Source organism: Pleurodeles waltl, chromosome 6 (assembly GCF_031143425.1).
Source record: "Pleurodeles waltl isolate 20211129_DDA chromosome 6, aPleWal1.hap1.20221129, whole genome shotgun sequence".
NCBI classification, from domain to species: domain Eukaryota; kingdom Metazoa; phylum Chordata; class Amphibia; order Caudata; family Salamandridae; genus Pleurodeles; species Pleurodeles waltl.
The window spans coordinates 156,611,658-156,630,512 of record NC_090445.1 but is presented as its reverse complement, the minus strand read 5'-3'; the positions used below and the strand labels follow the sequence as shown (position 1 = coordinate 156,630,512).

At 45.2% G+C, this 18,855-nt stretch overlaps 1 protein-coding gene across 3 annotated transcripts in view; it reads left to right on the top strand.

Annotated features, from left to right (window-relative positions):
* GHDC (GH3 domain containing) overlaps positions 1–18,855 on the top strand; it is a 146,907-nt gene that overhangs the window by 18,264 nt on the left and 109,788 nt on the right. For all 3 annotated transcript variants that reach the window (XM_069237687.1, XM_069237686.1, XM_069237685.1), the window contains exons 3-4: positions 2,062–2,258; positions 10,730–11,339. In XM_069237687.1, the coding sequence (XP_069093788.1) occupies positions 2,062–2,258; positions 10,730–11,339 (807 nt within the window). The remainder of the gene's footprint in view (positions 1–2,061; positions 2,259–10,729; positions 11,340–18,855) is intronic.

Sequence of the window (18,855 nt, the reverse complement as noted above, 5' to 3'; positions counted from 1 at the left end):
TGTTAATACATTTTTAGCTCCAATTGGGACCATAATTGGAGCAAACATTCTGGCATTTGTAGGCCTTTCATTGCTAACAGTTTCTTAACGCATGTTATGCTAGGTTTACTATCAAAAATCACCCTTCCTTTCTGGAGTGCCATTTTTTTATGTCACATCAACCAGTAATCAGAAGTTTTGCAATTCCTCTCCAAAGCTAGTCAATTATATTGCCTTTGCCTAAACAGAGTATAGTATTTTAATCATACGAGCGTGTTATAATGGTGATTGGCACAGGCGCATTTAGTTAAGTAAGGGAATAAGCTACTCCCTCACAAGAGCACTCTCGTGCCGATGGTTCTGGAACATATATTAAAACGTAAAATCCAGGTATCAAGTTATGTTCACTCCAATCTTTTTATTTTATCTCGCTTTTTGAACCTTTCACTTTAGGTTTTTCTTCCGTTAGACAAGTGTATTAGTGAACATACTTTAATATACACTTTATATTTTCTCTTTTACTTTAGAGGTCATATTCCAAAACTAATTTTTTGGATGGGTTGTTTAGGAGTAGGAAAATTACACCACTAGATTTTCCACCTCTGCAATGCCACTGAGGGGCAATAAGTGGTGTTTTCACCATCCTTTAGAATTCTGTTTATGTGCTGCTGATGCAGGACTGCATGAATATTCCTCACTTTAGCCTATTGCGTACATGTGCAATTGTCCACATGACAATTTGTGCCAAACCGAGATGAGTTGGTGTGAGTAATAGTAGGTGTCTTACACGGAACACTTCTCTTGTAATTATTCTGCGGCATGGTTTACCAGATGTTTTGCTTACGCAACATCCCTCAATTGGCCCTCTCTTGAGATACTAGTTGTTGGCCAAAGGTAAACTTTTTTGGCATTGCTGTGGCAGTCATCCAGGAAATTATCATAATGCATTAGCTAGACCAAAACCTTGTGACCAGTAGTTTTCTAGTCTTTGGCCATCTGTCGGAAAGCAGGATTAGATGACTGTAGCATACAAACTGGATTACCTGCTCCTGGTTGCAGTGTTGTTGAGATGACTAACCCCCATAAAGTTGGTGTTGGACCAGTTGGTGGTGTTAGTGCTGTTGATGTGGGGCTCAGACCGTTGCTGTTCTTTGTTTCTTGCTACTTGAGCACCCTACAGAATCTGAAGGATTTTGACAAACTGTGGGCTGCTACACCCTGAAGCTCCTGGAATCTTTGTCTATCGGTTGTTAAAACAATGACCACCCTCACTGAATGGGAGAGAAGCAATACATTAACAAATGCTGCATTTGCCGAGAATGAGGTTAGGTTTCCAAACAATGTGGCTAGAAGAGAAGAATTTCACACATTTATATGTGTTTCTTGATGCGAAAGCTATTTTTTCTCCAATGTGCTGATTCAGACAGAGGAAGCATCCTCTCATGTGGCTTAAAACAAATCACCTAAGAGTTGTGATGCCATTAGTAAGAGGTGTTGGGGAAGCCGCCATTTTAGCAATGTTTGCATTTTTTAACGTTAGCCATTACCACGGGACATAGGATGGACTCTTGCCTTGACACATCGTAATGTAGGCGAATCCCAGTTTATCTGCGATGATGAAATTCTGAAAGTTTAAAGTGAAATATAAAAACCAATCATGCATCATTATCAATTATTTCAGATTTATCAAAACGTAAACTTTGTTTTTCGTAGTTTGTCTTATTTTAGTTCATTATTGAATAGCTTATACCTGTCAATATTGCCCCTAAATAAAATATAGCCATTAAAGCGATTATTAAAGCGATATTTTTTGGAGATTTTATGATGTTAGTTGTTTAAGGAGGTTTCATTCAGTAAAATGTAATGTATCACACTTTAGTTTCAGGTCATAGACAATTATGAGGTACTGTAGTGTTCTGAAGGGGCTCCACTCACAGCAAATGACAGCCTTTGTTGCCAGGATGGGGGGGGGGGGCATCTTTTTGGCCTTTATATCAGGATAGGTGCTTGGCTTCATGCCATTGTGCTACAGGTCTGTTAACCATGACCTTTTTCCCTATTTGGGTTCTGTTTTTTTTCTAGATTCTGAAGCATTCCAGAGACGCCTCCCTTTGACGCGGTATGAATACTACAGAGAGTACATCCTAAAAGTCTCGCAAGGGCAGGAGAATATACTGCTTCCTGGCAGGCCTGCCACACTGCAGATGACTTCAGGGACCTCTGGCTCCCCTGCCATGCTGCTGGGCACTGTCGCTTCTGCCAAGGACTTCTTCCTTCAGGTATTACACAAGGGACACTGTTCACAGTTTTCACTTACAAAGGTTTAAGTGTCACATTGGCTATGGATATTGCTGCATCCTAAGACTAACTAAAATCTACTGAAGATAACTTCATACATTTTCTTGGAGTTAAAAAGGGAGGCATCTTACCTTTCTCTCAATCTTCTCATGTAATCGGTAATTTTAGGTGTTGGGTAGTGGTGTGTGATTAGGGTCTGAGTGTTGCATGTTTTCCATAAAATTACGTGTCCTCCACTCATACTAAAAGTCTCTCAAATTGGTCTGCCTAAGTAATAATGTACCATGCGACATATATATATTTATATATATGGAAAATGTCACTTACCCAGTGTACATCTGTTCGTGGCATGAGACGCTGTAGATTCGCATGCTGTGCATTATCCTGCCATCTAGTGTTGGGCTCGGAGTGTTACAAGTTGTTTTTCTTCGAAGAAGTCTTTTCGAGTCACGGGACTGAGTGACTCCTCCCTTTCGGCTCCATTGCGCATGGGCGTCGACTCCATCTTAGATTGTTTTCCCCGCAGAGGGTGAGGTAAGAGTATACTAGAGGTGCCCATGCAATAAAGTAGTAATGTATGTATCTAATGTCTATCAAAATAATATTTATTTACATATTTACAATTGTCATGCAACTAAAAAAGGCTACCGGGGAGGTGAGAGGGCGCATGTGAATCTGCAGCGTCTCATGCCATGAACAGATGTACACTGGGTAAGTGACATTTTCCGTTCGGTGGCATGTGTAGCTGCAGATACACATGCTGTGCATAGACTACTAAGCAGTTATCTCCCCAAAAAGCGGTGGTTTAGCCTGTAGTAGTTGAAGTTGTCTGAAATAATGTTCTTAATACAGCCTGTCCTACTGTGGCTTGTTGTGTTGCTAACACATCTACACAGTAATGCTTAGTAAATGTGTGTGGCGTAGACCAGGTGGCTGCCTAACAAATTTCTGTCATTGGTATATTCCCAAGAAAAGCCATTGTGGTGCCTTTCTTTCTAGTGGAATGTGCTCTTGGTGTAATAGGTAATTCTCTTTTTGCTTTAATGTAGCAAGTTTGAATACATTTAACAATCCATCTTGCAATGCCTTGTTTGGATATAGGGTTACCTGAATGAGGTTTCTGGAAAGCTACAAACAATTGTTTTGTTTTACGAAATTGTTTCGTTCTGTCAGTGTAATACATTAGTGCTCTTTTTATGTCTAATGTATGCAAGGCCCTTTCAGCTACTGAGTCTGGTTGTGGAAAGAAGACTGGGAGTTCCACAGTTTGGTTTAGATGGAATGGTGATATGACCTTTGGTAAGAATTTTGGATTTGTACAGAGAACCACTCTATGTTTATGTATTTGTATAAAGGGTTCTTGAATAGTAAATGCTTGTATTTCACTCACTCTTCTAAGTGATGTGATAGCTATTAGAAAGGCTACTTTCCAAGTCAGATATTGAATTTGACAAGAATGCATGGGTTAGAATGGTGGGCCCATGAGTCATGTTAATACAATATTACGGTTCCACAAAGGTACTGGTGGTGTCCTCGGGGTATGATTCTTTTTAGTCCCTCCATAAATGCTTTAATGACTGGGATACTAAAAAGTGATGTTGTATGTGTAATCTGCAGATAGGCAGATATTGCAGTGAGATGGATCTTAATGGAAGAGAATGCTAGATTAGACTTTTGTAAGTGTAATAAATAGCTTACAATGTCCTTTGTGGAGGCATGTAGTGGTTGAATTAGTGTGGCAGTAGCAAACGAATCTCTTCCATTTGTTTGTGTAACAATGTCTTGTTGTAGGTTTTCTGGCTTGTTTAATGACCTCCATACACTCTTGTGTAAGATTTAAATGTCTGAATTCTAAGACTTCAGGTGCCAGATTGCTAGATTGAGCGATGCTGGATTCGCGTCTCTGATCTGTTATTTGTGTTGTGTTAACAGATCTGGTCTGTTTGGTAGTTTGATGTGGGGTACTATTGATAAGTCCAACAGTGTTGTGTACCACAGTTGGCAAGCCCAGGTTTGTGCTATGAGTATTAGTTTGTTTGTTTTGACTTAGTTTGTTGACCAGATAAGGAATGAGTGGGAGAAGGGGAAAAGCATAAGCAAATATCCCTGACCAACTGATCCATAGTACATTGCCCTTGGACTGAGGGTGTGGGTACCTGGACGCGAAGTTTTGGCATTTTGCATTTTCTTTTGTTGCAAATAGGTCTATGTTTGGTGTTCATTGAAAATCAGCGATACACTGTTCCAATCATATAAAACAGAAAATATATAGTGAACATTCTTCGGGAACCACGGACCGGGGTAGGTCTCCGCCTGGCCAGCATTGCTCCAACAAACGTTGTTTAGCGCTGGACTATTGGTCCGTGTAATCCTAGGATGCTCGCCTTCAATTTTAGGACGGGCACGAGTTAGGAATTATTTATTCCATATTTATGTAAGTGATAATTATACCTCCCTACTAATTGCTGGTTGAGAGATACTTGTATTAACTTCTTGATAAATATATGTGGCCCTTATTATTCAGGAGATACATATAGTCACATAAGGTCCTGATGAAGCATCACTGGATCCGTTTGGACCACCAGGATGCGAAACATGTTGACCCATGAGGTGGTAGTCTTTGGAGAATTCCCAGACTCCTCTCATTGATATGTTCTACATTACAAGAGTGATTGATCTTAACTTCTTTATTCACTCTTTTGGTTCTAATTTTTAACCTTGGCCCTGACCGTTCATTGGGTCCAATAAAATCTACAGTCCCAGTGGCAGTTTTGAGAGTCAATTTTAACTACTTACCTGTTTTTGATCTCCGTTGATTCTTTAGTCACCTTTGGGGTCACGGCACCACCACATATTAAGATCTCCGGCAAAGAGCCCCCCCATCAGGGGTGGTGCCCGTCAGACATTGCAGCGCCAGTCTGACGAGGAGCAGCGCCTATGATGAAGCATGACACCCCATGGGTGTGTGAGGCCCCTTGCTCCTAGAATTTAGGACCCCGGTCACTATATATTTTCTGTTTTATATGATTGGAACAGTGTATCGCTGATTTTCAATGTTCACTTAAGGAGGATATACACTGGACCATAATTCCTCCTGATCCCTCCCTTATTCTCAGTATGTTTGGTGTTCCCCAGCTGTGGAAGTGATCCTGTAGGATCTGGGGATGTATTTCCCATTCGTGAGTTTGCTGGTGACCTCGACTGAGATTGTCGGCTAACTGATTCTGAATGCCTGGTATGTATTGTGCTATTAGGCGAATGTGGTTGTGAATTGCCCAATGCCAAATCTTTTGTGCTAAGAGACACAGTTGTGACGAGTGTTTTCCCCCCTTGATGGTGGAGATAGTACATTGTTGTCATGTTGTCTGTCTTGACAAGAATGTGTTTGTGGGCTACTAGTGGTTGAAACGCTTTTAATGCTAGAAAAACCGCTAGCAGTTCCAAGTGATTTATGTGAAGTTGTTTTTGTTGATTGTCCCATTGACCCTGTATGCTGTGATTGTTGAGGTGTGCTCCCCACCCCACCATGGAAGCATCTGTTATGATAACAGCTTGAGGCACTGGGTCTTGGAATGGCCGCCCTTTGTTTAAATTGATAGGGTTCCACCATTGAAGCGAGGAGTGTGTTTGGCGGTCTATCAACACTAGATCTTGAAGTTGACCCTGTGCTTGTGTCCATTGTTTTGCTAGGCACTGTTGTAAGGGCCGCATGTGTAATCTTGCATTTGGGACAATGGCTATGCATGAGGACATCAGTCACTGTGTAGTGTTGGTTCGGTTGTATGCTTGATCTTACATTTTGGAACGATTGGACTCTTTGTGGACTTGGAGTGGCAATTGCCCTTTGTGTGTTGAGTGTTGCTCCCAAGTATTGTTGTATTTGGGATGGTTGCAGATGTGATTTCTGGTAATTTATAGAGAACCCCAGTTTGTGTAGAGGTTCTATGACGTATTGCGTGTGAAGAAGGCACTGTTGTTGAGTGTTGGTTTTTATTAGCCAGTCGTCTAAATATTGGAATATGTGCATGTGCTGTTTCCTTATGTGAGCGGCTACTACTGCTAGGCATTTTGTGAATACCCTTGGGGCTGTTGTTCCGAATGGTAGCACTTTGAATTGATAGTGTATGCCGTGCATTACAAACCTTAAGTATTTTCTGTGAGAAGGATGGAGGGGTATGTGGAAATATGCATCCTTGAGATCCAATGTTGTCATGTATTCCTTCTTTTTTAATAAGGGAACTACGTCTTGAAGTGTTACCATGTGGAAGTGGTCTGATTTGATGAAGAGATTCAGTGTTCTAAGATAGGTCTTAACGTTTTGTCTTTTTTTGGAATCAGGAAATATAGTGAGTAGACGCCTGTTCCTTTTTGATGATTGGGTACGAGCTCTATTGCTTATTTTTGTAGTAGTGCTTGGACCTCTATTTGTAGTAGGTCTAAGTGTTGTTGAGACAGTCTGTGCGTTTTGGGTGGCACATGTAGCGGGAATCTCGTGAATTCTATGCAATAACCATGTCGGATAATTGATAGGACCCATGCGTCTGTGGTAATGTGTGTCCAGTTTTGGTAGTATGTGGTTAGCCTCCCCCCCCCACTGGTGACAAGTGTTGGGGTGTTGTGACATTGAAGTCACTGCTTGGTCTGGCTTGGTTTGGTTGTTTGGAATTTTCCCCTTCCTCTTGGGAATTGTCCTCTATAGGAACCACTAAACCCTCCCCTTTGGTATTGTGCCTGATAGGTGGGTCTGGTTTGAGAGGTGGAAGGCTCAGATGTTTGTTGCCGAAAACCTGCTCTGAATTGTGGTTTTCTAAAGGTGCCTCTGACTTGTGGGGAATAGAGCGCGGCCATGGCTTTGTCTGTGTCTTTTTTCATTTTTTCAATGGCTGTATCGACTTCCGGTCCAAACAACTGTTGTTGATTAAACAGCATATTTAACACCGCTTGTTGAATCTCTGGCTTGAATCCAGAACTTCTCAGCCATGCATGTCTGCGAATGGTCACAGCCGTGTTGACAGTCCGTGCTGTCGAGTCTATTGCGGACCTTATCTGGTTATTAGATATGGCCTGTCCCTCTTCCACTACTTGCTGGGCACATTTTTGGTGTTCTTTGGGCAAGTGCTGTATGATGTCTTGCATCTCGTCCCAGTGTGCCCTGTCGTAGCGTGCAAGTAGGGCTTGTGAATTTGCTATTCGCCATTGACTGGCTGCTTGTGCTGCCACTCATTTGCCTGCTGCGTCAAATTTTCTACTTTCTTTGTCAGGTGGTGGAGCGTCTTGTGACGATTGAGAGTTTGCTCTTTTTGTTGCCGCCCCTACAACCACTGAGTCCGGTGTGAGTTGCTGTGTTATGAACACAGGATCTATTGGGGGAGGTTTGTACTTTTTCTCAACTCTAGGCGTGATAGCTCTTCCCTTTACAGGCTCCTGGAAGACCTGTTGCGCATGCTTGAGCATGCCCTGGAGCATTGGCAGACTCTTATAGGAAGCGTGGGTGGATGCCAGAGTGTTAAAAAGGAAGTCATCCCCCACTGGCTCTGTGTGCATTGCTACGTTGTGGAACGTAGCTGCCCTGGATAGTACCTGCGTATATGCAGTACTGTCTTCTGGTGGTGACGGCTTTGTTGGATAACATTCTGGACTGTTATCCGATACTGGTGGATCATATAAGTCCCATGCATCAGCATCATCCTGTGTCATCCCAGTATGTGTGGGTGACTGCATTATAGGCGTTCCCACTGGTGACAATTGTGGTGAGTGAGGTGGGGACGGTTGTGGTGAGAACATCGGTTGTGGAGATTTGTCTCTAACCACTTTTGCCTTAGGTTGCATTTCTGTCTCCTGAAATGCAAGTTTCCTTTTTGATTTGAGTGGAGGTAAAGTTTGTATCTTGCCAGTCTCTTTTTGAATGTGTAACCTCCATTGTGTATGGTCAGGTTCTTCCATACCCAACTCTTGCTCAAATCGATGTCTTTCCTTGAGTTGGCTGGAAAGTCCTTGCTCTTCTGTAAAAGAGCTTATTTTCGGCTCTGAGGCCGCTTTTTTCGGTACCGAGGTTTCTGTTGTTACAGTCTTTTTCGGTTCAGAGGAGATTTTCTGTGTTTTGGTCGATTCGAACTCTCTGTGTCGAAATCGTTCGGTGCCGGATTCTCGACCAGAGTCGGAAGTCTTCGGCAATTCTTTGGCCTTTTTCGGTGCCGATGTTTGGTCACCTTCCTTTTGGTGGTTTGAACCATGGCCTGCTGGCGGTGGCGTCCCCATGGCCTTAAATGTTTTGGTGTGACACTGAGTTTTGGCCGGGGCAGGTTTACTCATGGTTCGTTGCACCGTCGAGGGTCGTTCACCTTCGGATTCATCCAAGTCCGTCTCTTGGATGGAGATGCTTTCCTCCTCTCCGACGTCGAGCTGTTCTTTCGGTTTCGATGCCATTTGTAGTCTTCTTGCGCGTCGATCCCTCAAGGTCTTTTTCGATCGGAACGCTCGGCAAGCTTCGCAAGTATCCTCTCTGTGTTCGGGTGATAAACACAGATTACAGACCCGGTGCTGGTCTGTATAAGGATACTTTGCGTGACACTTAGAACAGAAACGGAAGGGGGTCCGGTCCATTAGTCTGGGACGACGGGTGTGGTCGGGCCGACCAGGCCTCTGTGAAGAGTGGAAGCCCCGAAGGGCCGCCGAAGCGGTCTTGATGTCGGTGCCGATTCACTAACACTAACCCGGTACCGAGCGATAACAATACCGTTGAATTTTCGATACTTTTGCTAACTTTCTCGATTCGAAATATGGAGCGAAGAGGAACACGTCCGAACCCGATGGCAGAAAGAAAACAATCTAAGATGGAGTTGACGCCCATGCGCAATGGAGCCGAAAGGGAGGAGTCACTCGGTCCCGGGACTCGAAAAGACTTCTTTGAAGAAAAACAACTTGTAACACTCCGAGCCCAACATTAGATGGCAGGATAATGCACAGCATGTGTATCTGCAGCTACACATGCCACCGAACATATATATATATATATATATACATAGAGATATATATATATATATATATATGTATATATATGTAATAATAATAAGTTCCTAGTTCGGTTGAGAACTCAGGCATAAGGACAAAGCTTTTCTGTTGGCAGAAACAATCAAATGATGCAATATTTGTAAATCACATTATAGATTCCTCTTAAAAAACAAGCCAACAAACCGATGTATGGACCTAGAACCTCCTATCTGGATGTGGTAAACAGCGATTAGCGTCTGCATCACTGATATCCTTGTGCACACAAATTTAGAGCTCCAATCTGTTACTTAAGCATATAACCCAGTGCTTCACACATATTAGGTTAGGATGGCCAAATTTAGAAGACTTACTCAGAACAGTAGATATTTTCAACTGTAGTTGACGGCTACTGCTCGGAGTTTCACACCATCCCACAAAATCTGCCATCTTGCCCACTCAAAATCAAACAATGTCAAAGACCATGACTAACCAGCTATTGAAAGTAATTTCAACTGAAAAACACCCTTGCCAAAATAGCTTCATGCCTTCGAGGCCGACTAGCTATAACTTACGGTGAGAACACTTCGCTATCTTCATCCATCAGACGTTTACTGCACCCCCAACCTCAAGTAACTCAGTCTGATGTTCTGGAACTCGGATACTTAACAACTACCAGAGGAATACATGCATGTCCCTGCCGTGCGACTTAATGGAAATTATTTGCCATTACTGGCAGTGTTTGCCATTTATTCTTCCAATCACCGAAATCAGCCTTTAACAACTACAACCCAGCACTTTGTGGGTCTCAGGGGAAGGTTTCACAAGTCATCTTGAACTGGAAACTCCTACTTAAAAAAAAACAACTTGAAACTTTCCAAGCTGTACAATAGATTCCCAAAGTGTGCACGGCATGTTGGCCATATATGTTCCTCTCCAAGTGCAGGCCTGTGTCCGACTGTTACAAGTAAGAAGCAGTTCCCTTACTTACCCCCATGGCTCTTGAACTCCTACCCTGATAGCCATATTTCTTCAAACAAACCACTACCATCCCAGCTCACTTCCATTGTGTATATGACTTTTGTAAGGACCAAGACTTTATGAACAGTAGTCTTTAAAGGCTGTTGAGGACTTGGGCTTAGAGTGGTTGTGGGCAGGGCTTATCATGTGCTGGTGACATTTAGAGTATTAACAAAAGTTGCTCCATTGCTGTGTTTTACTGGCAGCATGTCACAATCCGTAGTGTGAAAAAACACTGTGTAGCAAAACACTGAGGGCATCTATTTACTATGTCCCACTCTTGTTCTTTTTTTCTGCTAGGAGATTAGAATTGTCAATTAATTCCCTTATGTCTTTTATTTTCACCCATTCTCTGTCCAAACATGGTTTTCCACTTATTCAGCTTGTACTGCACTTCGAGTTGTGTGTTCGTGATGTTTGTGTCTTTCTTTGTGTTTCACAACAGGGCACTTCAGTGTTTTGGGATGCCATCTTCACTTCTTGCCCAAGACTCTATGGCACACAGAAGATATTGAATTTCTGCTATTCCCCTGCCAGAGACCAGACTGAAGCAGCCCTTCCAATCGGCCCTGCCCCAATTTTCCCCACTGCTGCATATACCAGGCACCTGTACTCCACTCCTGATGTTGCCTATGAAATTACATCCATACAAGAAGCACTGTATGTGCACTTGCTTTTCGCTCTCAGGGACAGGGCCCTGGGGGCCCTGGAGGCTAGCAGTGCCTGGGTCATCTGCGAGGCCTTTACATTGTTGCAGAATCAGTGGAAGACGATAGCGGAGGATATTTGCATAGGACACATAAATACCGAGCTGGCGTTACCTGACAGCATGAGGCGGAAACTGGAGGCACTCCTGAAGCCGGACGCTCAGCGTGCTTGGGAGCTGAGGGTTGAGTTTGAAAAAGGATTCCAGGGGATTGCAAAGAGGGTGTGGCCCCAGCTTCATGTGGTCATAGCAGCGGATTCAGGTGCTAGTGACCTATACGGAGGTATTCTGAAGGAAATGTACTGCCATGGAACTCCAGTCTACTCTCCCCTATATGGGACACCTGAAGGTACGAACTGCATAATTTATAGAGAATTTAAAGTGAATAGCCGTAAAGCGTCTGTTTTAACTGTACCATGCGGATAGGAGTTTTGTTGACGTGGAAACATTTTAAGGTTGGGACAGCATTTTATGTTTTTAACGTGCAGGCTTAAGTCAAGGTAAATGTTTCGCTATTTGCCTAAAACGTTATTTGGGTTTAGAGAAACTCTTCAATTATCATATAGACTTTGAGTACTGAAAAGAAAGACATGCATCTACAATAATGCCTTAAAAAATTGCTGTGGGGTGCACCTGTTTATTTCAGAGTGGTACTTCACCTCCCAAGCTAGAAGGGGCACTCCTGAGACCTCCGACATGGCTGCTATTTGATGTTGAAGACTGGCAACAGTCCATAAACATCTGTTCAGGAATGCAAACAGCGCTGGGTGTACCAACATTGATGACAAAAACTCTAACTTTTGATTAATTTAATTTATCGTAATTCTTTTGGAGGATGTGCGCTGTTCTGCTCGCAGTGTGTTCTCTCCAAATCCCTTCGATGTTGGGCTCATCAGAGAGTTTTAAAGCTGACAACCCTCACTGAAGGCACGTGCATTATCGGGAGTGGCACTTCACCAGACAAAACACCCACAATACGACTACTGCTTCCTGCTTAAGGCGAGCAAGAGCCCAGAAGCACATGAATAGGAAGAAATTAGCACCTGCAGTGCCCACATTGATGGCAGAAAAACATAATGTCTACCATAATGCCTTGTGAGAACGTGCTGGCGGACTGGTAGTGTGCAATCTTCTCTTTGTCTGTTGGGGTCCTCCAGGAGTTTTGAAGCTAACAAGCCTACAAGGAATGAACCAGCATGCTCGGAGCTGGTACTTCAGTTGTCAAACTAAAAGCTTGTAAGATCTTCCCGAATTTGGTAGTGACCTTGATTGACTCTTGCAGCAGAGACCACGAATATCAATTGGGTTAGCACCATTATCACTACTAATAAATTGAGACGGGTGAAACGCTATCAGGGAGAGGCCCAAATTGCAACCATGTCTTCTTCAAGGTAATCTTCAGTAGCAGAATACAGATATCTGAATAAGAAAAGAAGAATTACTGATGTGCCCAAATTGTTTTCTAGAGTATTACACAAAGAGAACTGAAAGATATGTACTTGACTCGAATATGACAATGACCCAAGGTGAACTGCAGAAAACTATGTTGCCTGCCAACACACGCTTCTTTCACATGCAGAGAATAATCTGCACAGATAAATAAACACATAACAGAAAATTATGTATTCCCTATTGAAATTGTTCAAGCTAATGTCCAGGCTGTTGTTTTAGAATTGAAATCCTAATGTTTCCAGAGCCTAAGTACGTTTATTAATTCTCACTAACACTTACTAAATCGGGTGGATATTACGAACAGTCAGAAGAAACTCCTTCAGACATTAAAGACTTTCTCAGCATCAAAGCTAGAAATCCTTCAGTCAGCAGAAGAAACTGGAGTTCTTTAGATTGTGGCAGACGCTCCACAGAGCCAGATTGACCAGCAATTGTCCAGTGGCATGCAGCTCATTTTAACTCATGCATCTGCTATTTCCAGAGTACACAGCCTGCTGTGTACCGTAGTGCAGAGAATTACAAGCACAGCACCAACCTCTTCATCTGCGAATAGCCATGCAACCAAACCACTTTAATGCTGAACAGCAACAAGGTTTACTTGATGCTTCCTACTTTGGAAAAGTGGCACTTCAAAAACCCCAACAATGACTGCAAACTGCCATGGTGTCATACCATCTTTAAATACTTGGGCATACAGATGTACCACTCTCTCGAGGACCTTAGGGAGGGCAATTTGGACAGAGCCCTTCGCTCCATTAAGGGCTCTTTGCCCTTCTGGGGAACGCTTCCCCTGTCCCCCCTATGGGCAGGGTTTCTATCACTAAGATGATCATCCTACCTCGCCTACTCTACTACTTTGCAACGCTCCCACTTGTTTTACCCCGCGCATTCTTTAAGACACTACAGGGCATTTTGACGGACTTTGTGTGGGATAAAGACAGATGCCGTGCGGCCTCGTCTACGATTCAACACCCACAGACTGAGGGCGGACTGGGTGTTCCAAATTTTAAAATGTATTATGCTGCAAGCTCAGCTGAAGTGGCCAGCAGATTGGCTGGGCGATCATCCCTCGGGTGAGAAATTGGTCCTGCTTAGTGCCCTGGCTCCGACACCATTACTGACCTGGCTGTCAGACAAATCCTCCTCTCCTCTACATGGCAATTCTGTATTGACTGCTGCAAAGTTGGGCTGGCTACGCTATGTCCATGGCAGGGGACCTTGCATACCATACTCCCCCATATACCCCTTGACACTTCTACCTGAAGCACAGTCCTTGTTAGCGCACCATAATATGTCCCCGTGGAAGGCTGCGGGCATTGTCACGACTGGAGATTTTTACTCCGAGGGCACACTACTAACATTCGACGAATTATTGCCCCACACAAAGATACCGTCTGGTAACTTTTTAGCATACTGCGCTATACGACACCTCCTGCATACCTAGTGGGGTCTGGAAGACGTTGAACCACCTACGTCGCAGATCCTCACTCTACTCCTTTCAATGGGCGGCGCTGGGAGAGCAGTGTAACGTTTGTACTCCGTGCTCCTTCTGGACGCCCTTCCGGACCTAGATCATGCAAGGTCTCGCTGGGACGAGACGTTGCCTCCCCACCTATCCTCGGCGGCGTGGTCGTCTGCGCTCTCCTCTGTTAAAACTGTTTCCCAAAATGCTAGACTTTGCTACACCCAATTTAACTACATACACTGCTCCTACCTGTCCCCCTCTGTATAAAACGCATGTTCCCTGCTTCGGATCCAGCTTGCCCCCGAAGTGCGCACCCCCTGGTTGAGTTTTACCACATGGTGTGGAGTTGCCCCCTGTTGGCTGTGGCTTGGCGACACATCACCGACGTGGTCTCTGACATCACCACCCACGCTTTGCAACCAACTCCCGAATCTTGCCTACTGGGATTAAGACGTTGCTCCAGCAAGGATAAGCAACTACATAGGTTTGTCGATCTGGCATACATAGTTTTCAAGCGACAAATAGCCAATAATTGGAAGGCACCACATGCCCCTAATCATGATGGGTGACTACGGATATTACTACTGCAGTCTCAGGCTGAGGCTCGGACACTGCGCAGCTTACAATATAGAGGACTAGTTCAGGGCGGCTCAGACATATGGGACGCCTTTATAGTCAAGATGGAGGTAAGGGACGACACTCGCCCACCTTAGATCTCCTATAGACATTGAGATGGGCTGGTTATTCACCCCCGATTGAATTTTGCTCTGTGAGTGACTATTGCGAATGCCGCTGTTCCCAGGCGAAAGAGGGCGCCGCTAATGTACCAGCGTAAAAGTGCTCCTGGACATCTCTGTTACCCTATCTATTATGTCCTGGCTCATCCCATCTCCCATTTGAAATACTTATGCTATACCCCCTATCACTAACACACTTGCATAACAAATGCCTACAATGCGCGTGGGCGCCCCCACTCTCCTCCCCCCCCCTTTGAATACTATTGCATGCACCCCCCCAGCCTTCCTGGCGTGACTGCGGTTTGGCCACCACGTGATACAGTTTATAGTTCAAGTTGAAGTTGTATATTTAACTCTCTGTTAATGATAAAAGGTATTTCTCCCTTTTCTCTTCTCTATGCACCTGAATGGCCGTTTCAGCGGTGCTCCACCATGTATGTCACTTTGAAATAATAAAGAGATGTTACAAAAAAAATAGCACACTACTGAGGGTATGCTGGTTGTTAAAGGACCTGAACCAGCGTTATGGTCCTGAGCTGCAAGCAAGGTCCCATAACGAACTAGAGTGCCTTTACCAACTGCTATAGTTCACAACTGTAAGGGCTATAATGCTATTTTACACACTGAGGGTGAAATGTTCCAAATTAAACAGGGAGAAATAGAAAAACCTTGGAATGTTAAAGCACAAGACTTATACCAGCAATTACTGGCCCTGAGCACGGGGCATGGCCAAACAAGATGGTTGACTGCACACCTTAGGGGAAAGCTCCATTGTGCTCCTTCTCATCCGTTAGTATCCTGGTCCCCTGCTGCGGGTCGATGGCCTGCAGATGTCAGGGGAGTACAGTCTGAAGCAAGAGAAGTGCCCCAGGGTGACAAGCGGGGAGACATCGGAGCCCTGACAGGTGCTGCAAGGAGCAGTGAGCTGGGCCTCCATACAGTTAAGATAGTGACTGATGGTGTGGGTGGCCCTGATGCTGGGGCTCTAGGCGTCGCCTCTGTGGACTGGTGAGTGGTGTGGGTAATTCGCTGCACAGGAGAATGGGTACTAGTTTCCTGGTGCCCTGAGGTGGAAGCTTTAGAACCCAGAGGGGGCATGCGCCGGTCACTGGGCTTCCCTGCTCTTTAGGGGGGCTGATGTTGGGCTGATGATAGGGAGTGTGCAGTATGATGGGGCACGATCGGAGCGTCAAGAAGCTGCTGCAGACCTGCATGGATCAATTTAGGGGGGCAGCTAAGGGCACGGCCCGGCAGATTGAACTGGTGAATGAACGGCCACCACTGACGCAGCTGAAACCCTCTGGAGCACACATTTTGGCTGATGTTGAAAGATTGAAGCAGATGGTGGAGCAAAACATTGACTCAATGTCAAGCAAGGTGAACCTGCTTCGAGCAAATTTGCAGGAAGTTCTGGACTACTCACTAGACTGTGAAAAAAATGGAGAACTTGACTAAGGAGGTGTGCAACCTACATACTTCAGTCCGCATTCTGTCCGGTAAAGCACGTTTCCTGGACACCTTAGTAGAGGATGCTGAGGACCTGACAAGGAAGTGCAACCTTCTATTTCTGGGCTTCCCGGAGCAACAGGAGGGGGATAGGCCTGAAGCTTTCTTGGAGGCATGGTTTAGGCACGTAGTGGATCTGGATCTATTGTTGCCCTTTTCTGCTACCCAGAGGGCCCACGGAGCGCTGGTCCCACGCCTCCCTCCAGGGGCGCCCCGAGAGCAATCATTGCGAAACTACTTAATTACAGAGATCGGGATGGTATGCTGAAGTCGGCCTGCAAACATAAAGATCCTCAATTTGAGGGATACTCCATAAGGATTTTTTTCTGGACTACACACACAAAATGCAGGAACAATGTTGATCCTACTTGTCAGTAAGACGGAAGCTGTGCATTCTGAATGTGAAATGTGTTACTGTACCCTGACAAGCTCAAGGAGCTGCATGGGGCACTGTGCTCATTTAAAAAAAAAAAATGTTTTAATGACCCGAGGAGGTGTGGGACTGGATGGAAACCTGGGCTAGAACAGATGGATTGGAGCTGAGAGAATTTGTGCAGCCTGCCATGTGAGAGAGTAGAAAATTCAGCCGTCCCAGCGGGTCGACAGAACAGCGGCTTTGCGGTATCCCACAGCACGAGGAACGGACCCGCATTGAAGTGCAATCAGATGGCACACTAAACATTGTGGAGGTTGAGGAAGCTGAGAGGTTGTCCAGCTGGACCCTGGGCGGGGGGGGGGTGCACTCCCTCTGATGTCAGATACAACCTTGCACCTCAATGGGTCATGTTGGGCTGTGGTCGGCCATCCTTGCTGGCTAGAAGAATGATGTGGGTGGAGGTTTTTAAGTGTGTGAGGGAGAGCCTGCCAGCGTGGGAGTGAGTGTTGGCGTGGAAATGATGGCATTCTGACAAAAGGGGAGCATACTGCAGCGAGGGATAGGAAACAGGGGTACGTGACTGGAATTGGTGGACATACCATGCGTCATATTTGCTGTTGTCTATGCTCCCACCCCATCTATATTTTTGTTCTACCTATCGTTGTTGCATCTGAGAACTTTGCACAACTGACAACTGGGTGTGATACTGATCCCTTTGGTGGAACTTCCGGAAGCACCTGCGCTTTACGTTCCAGTTCAGGTTTTAACCCGGGGTGGGAGCTGAGGCACCTGGTTAGCTCTCACATATTACTTTTCTTGTCAGTTTTAGCTGGTGGTGGGTTCCGTCAGATAGTTCTTGTTTGGTTCGGGGTGGAGGCGGCATGTCACTAGAGGAAGGGGAGCGGTTAAGATGTATCCCCTTGTGCTAATGCTTATGGGAAAGCATCTCACACATGTTTTCAGGGATTTCTACCTGGGGGTGGTGGTCAGGTGGGTTGGTTACAGGAGATTGTTCTAATAACATTTTTGATGAGACAGGAGTGCAGGACGTGAGCAGAACATAAAGGCACATTCAAAAAGTTGTGGGAGGACAGGGAACGCTGGATCGAGGGGGGCTTAGTGCCTCCAACTGGACAGCGGGAAGGGTTCATTTTAGCTAGGTAGTTGGGGGAATGCAAGTAGTGACCTGGAAAGTGTGAGAACTAAATGACTACACCAAGCCGTACTGGGTACATACCTACTTGAGGTGATACAGGGTGGGCATTACATTCCTCCAAGAGACCCATTTGATGGGCACAGAGGCATAGAAGCTCCGGCTGAAGTGGAGAGGCCAACTATATGTCTCCACTTATTCGGCCTATGCTTTAGGGGTGGCGATTTGTGTGGACCCGGGGGGTGCCCCTTCAGTTTCAGGATGCCCATGCTGATGTGAAGGGTTACTATCTATAGCTCACAGGACAGTTAGACTGTAGGGACATATCTCGTCTCAATGATTAAGCACCAAACTGTGATGACAAGTCGTTCTTTTGGAGGGTGCTGGTACTGGTGACCCCCTCATCTGGGCGTGCAATTTTTGACTGCATCCTGGATGGGGAGCCGGATCACTCACTTCCGAAACCTCACACTAAACCTGGCATGACGGAAGTCATGTCACAGATGGACTGTGTGGTTATATGGAGAGTCACTCACTCCTGAGACCGACTGTACACTTTTCACTCTTCTACTCGTAATATGTATAGCAGACTTGACAGGATCCTGCTATATTGCTCGTTAAGTGGCTTTGTAAGGAAAGTTGAGCATCTGGGCCGTTACTTATCGGACCACTCCCCGGTCCTTATGGACTACGTTTTGACCCACAAGCCCCTTTTGGGGTCCTCCTGGCATCTTAATCCTAAGGCCTTGCAGGACCCCGCTTTCCGCACTGAGGTGGGGGAGGCATTAGACCGATCTCTAGAGGTAAACTGGGGAACAGCGGCCATGCGATCTATGGAGTGGAAAGCGCTCAAGGTCGTACTTCGTGGGGACTGTATGTCCACGACATTTGGCATAGCCCAAGAGTTGCGTCAAGAGCTCCACAAGAAGGTTAAGGCGATATTGCCCCAGCTTCGGCATTGGGCTTCACTCGATGGTGGTGGAACTGTTGAGCTCTTGAAAACCTGGCGCAAAGTGAGGGAGTACTGGGACAGACTAGACAAATTGACAAAGAATGGGGTTCCCAACTCAGCAGCAGCCATGCAAGCATTTTTCCCAGCTTATCTCTCTCCTTATAGAGCCATTGTCTGTATCCCTTCATTGTGAATTGGGATCGCTGAATGCGGGAAGTAAGAGT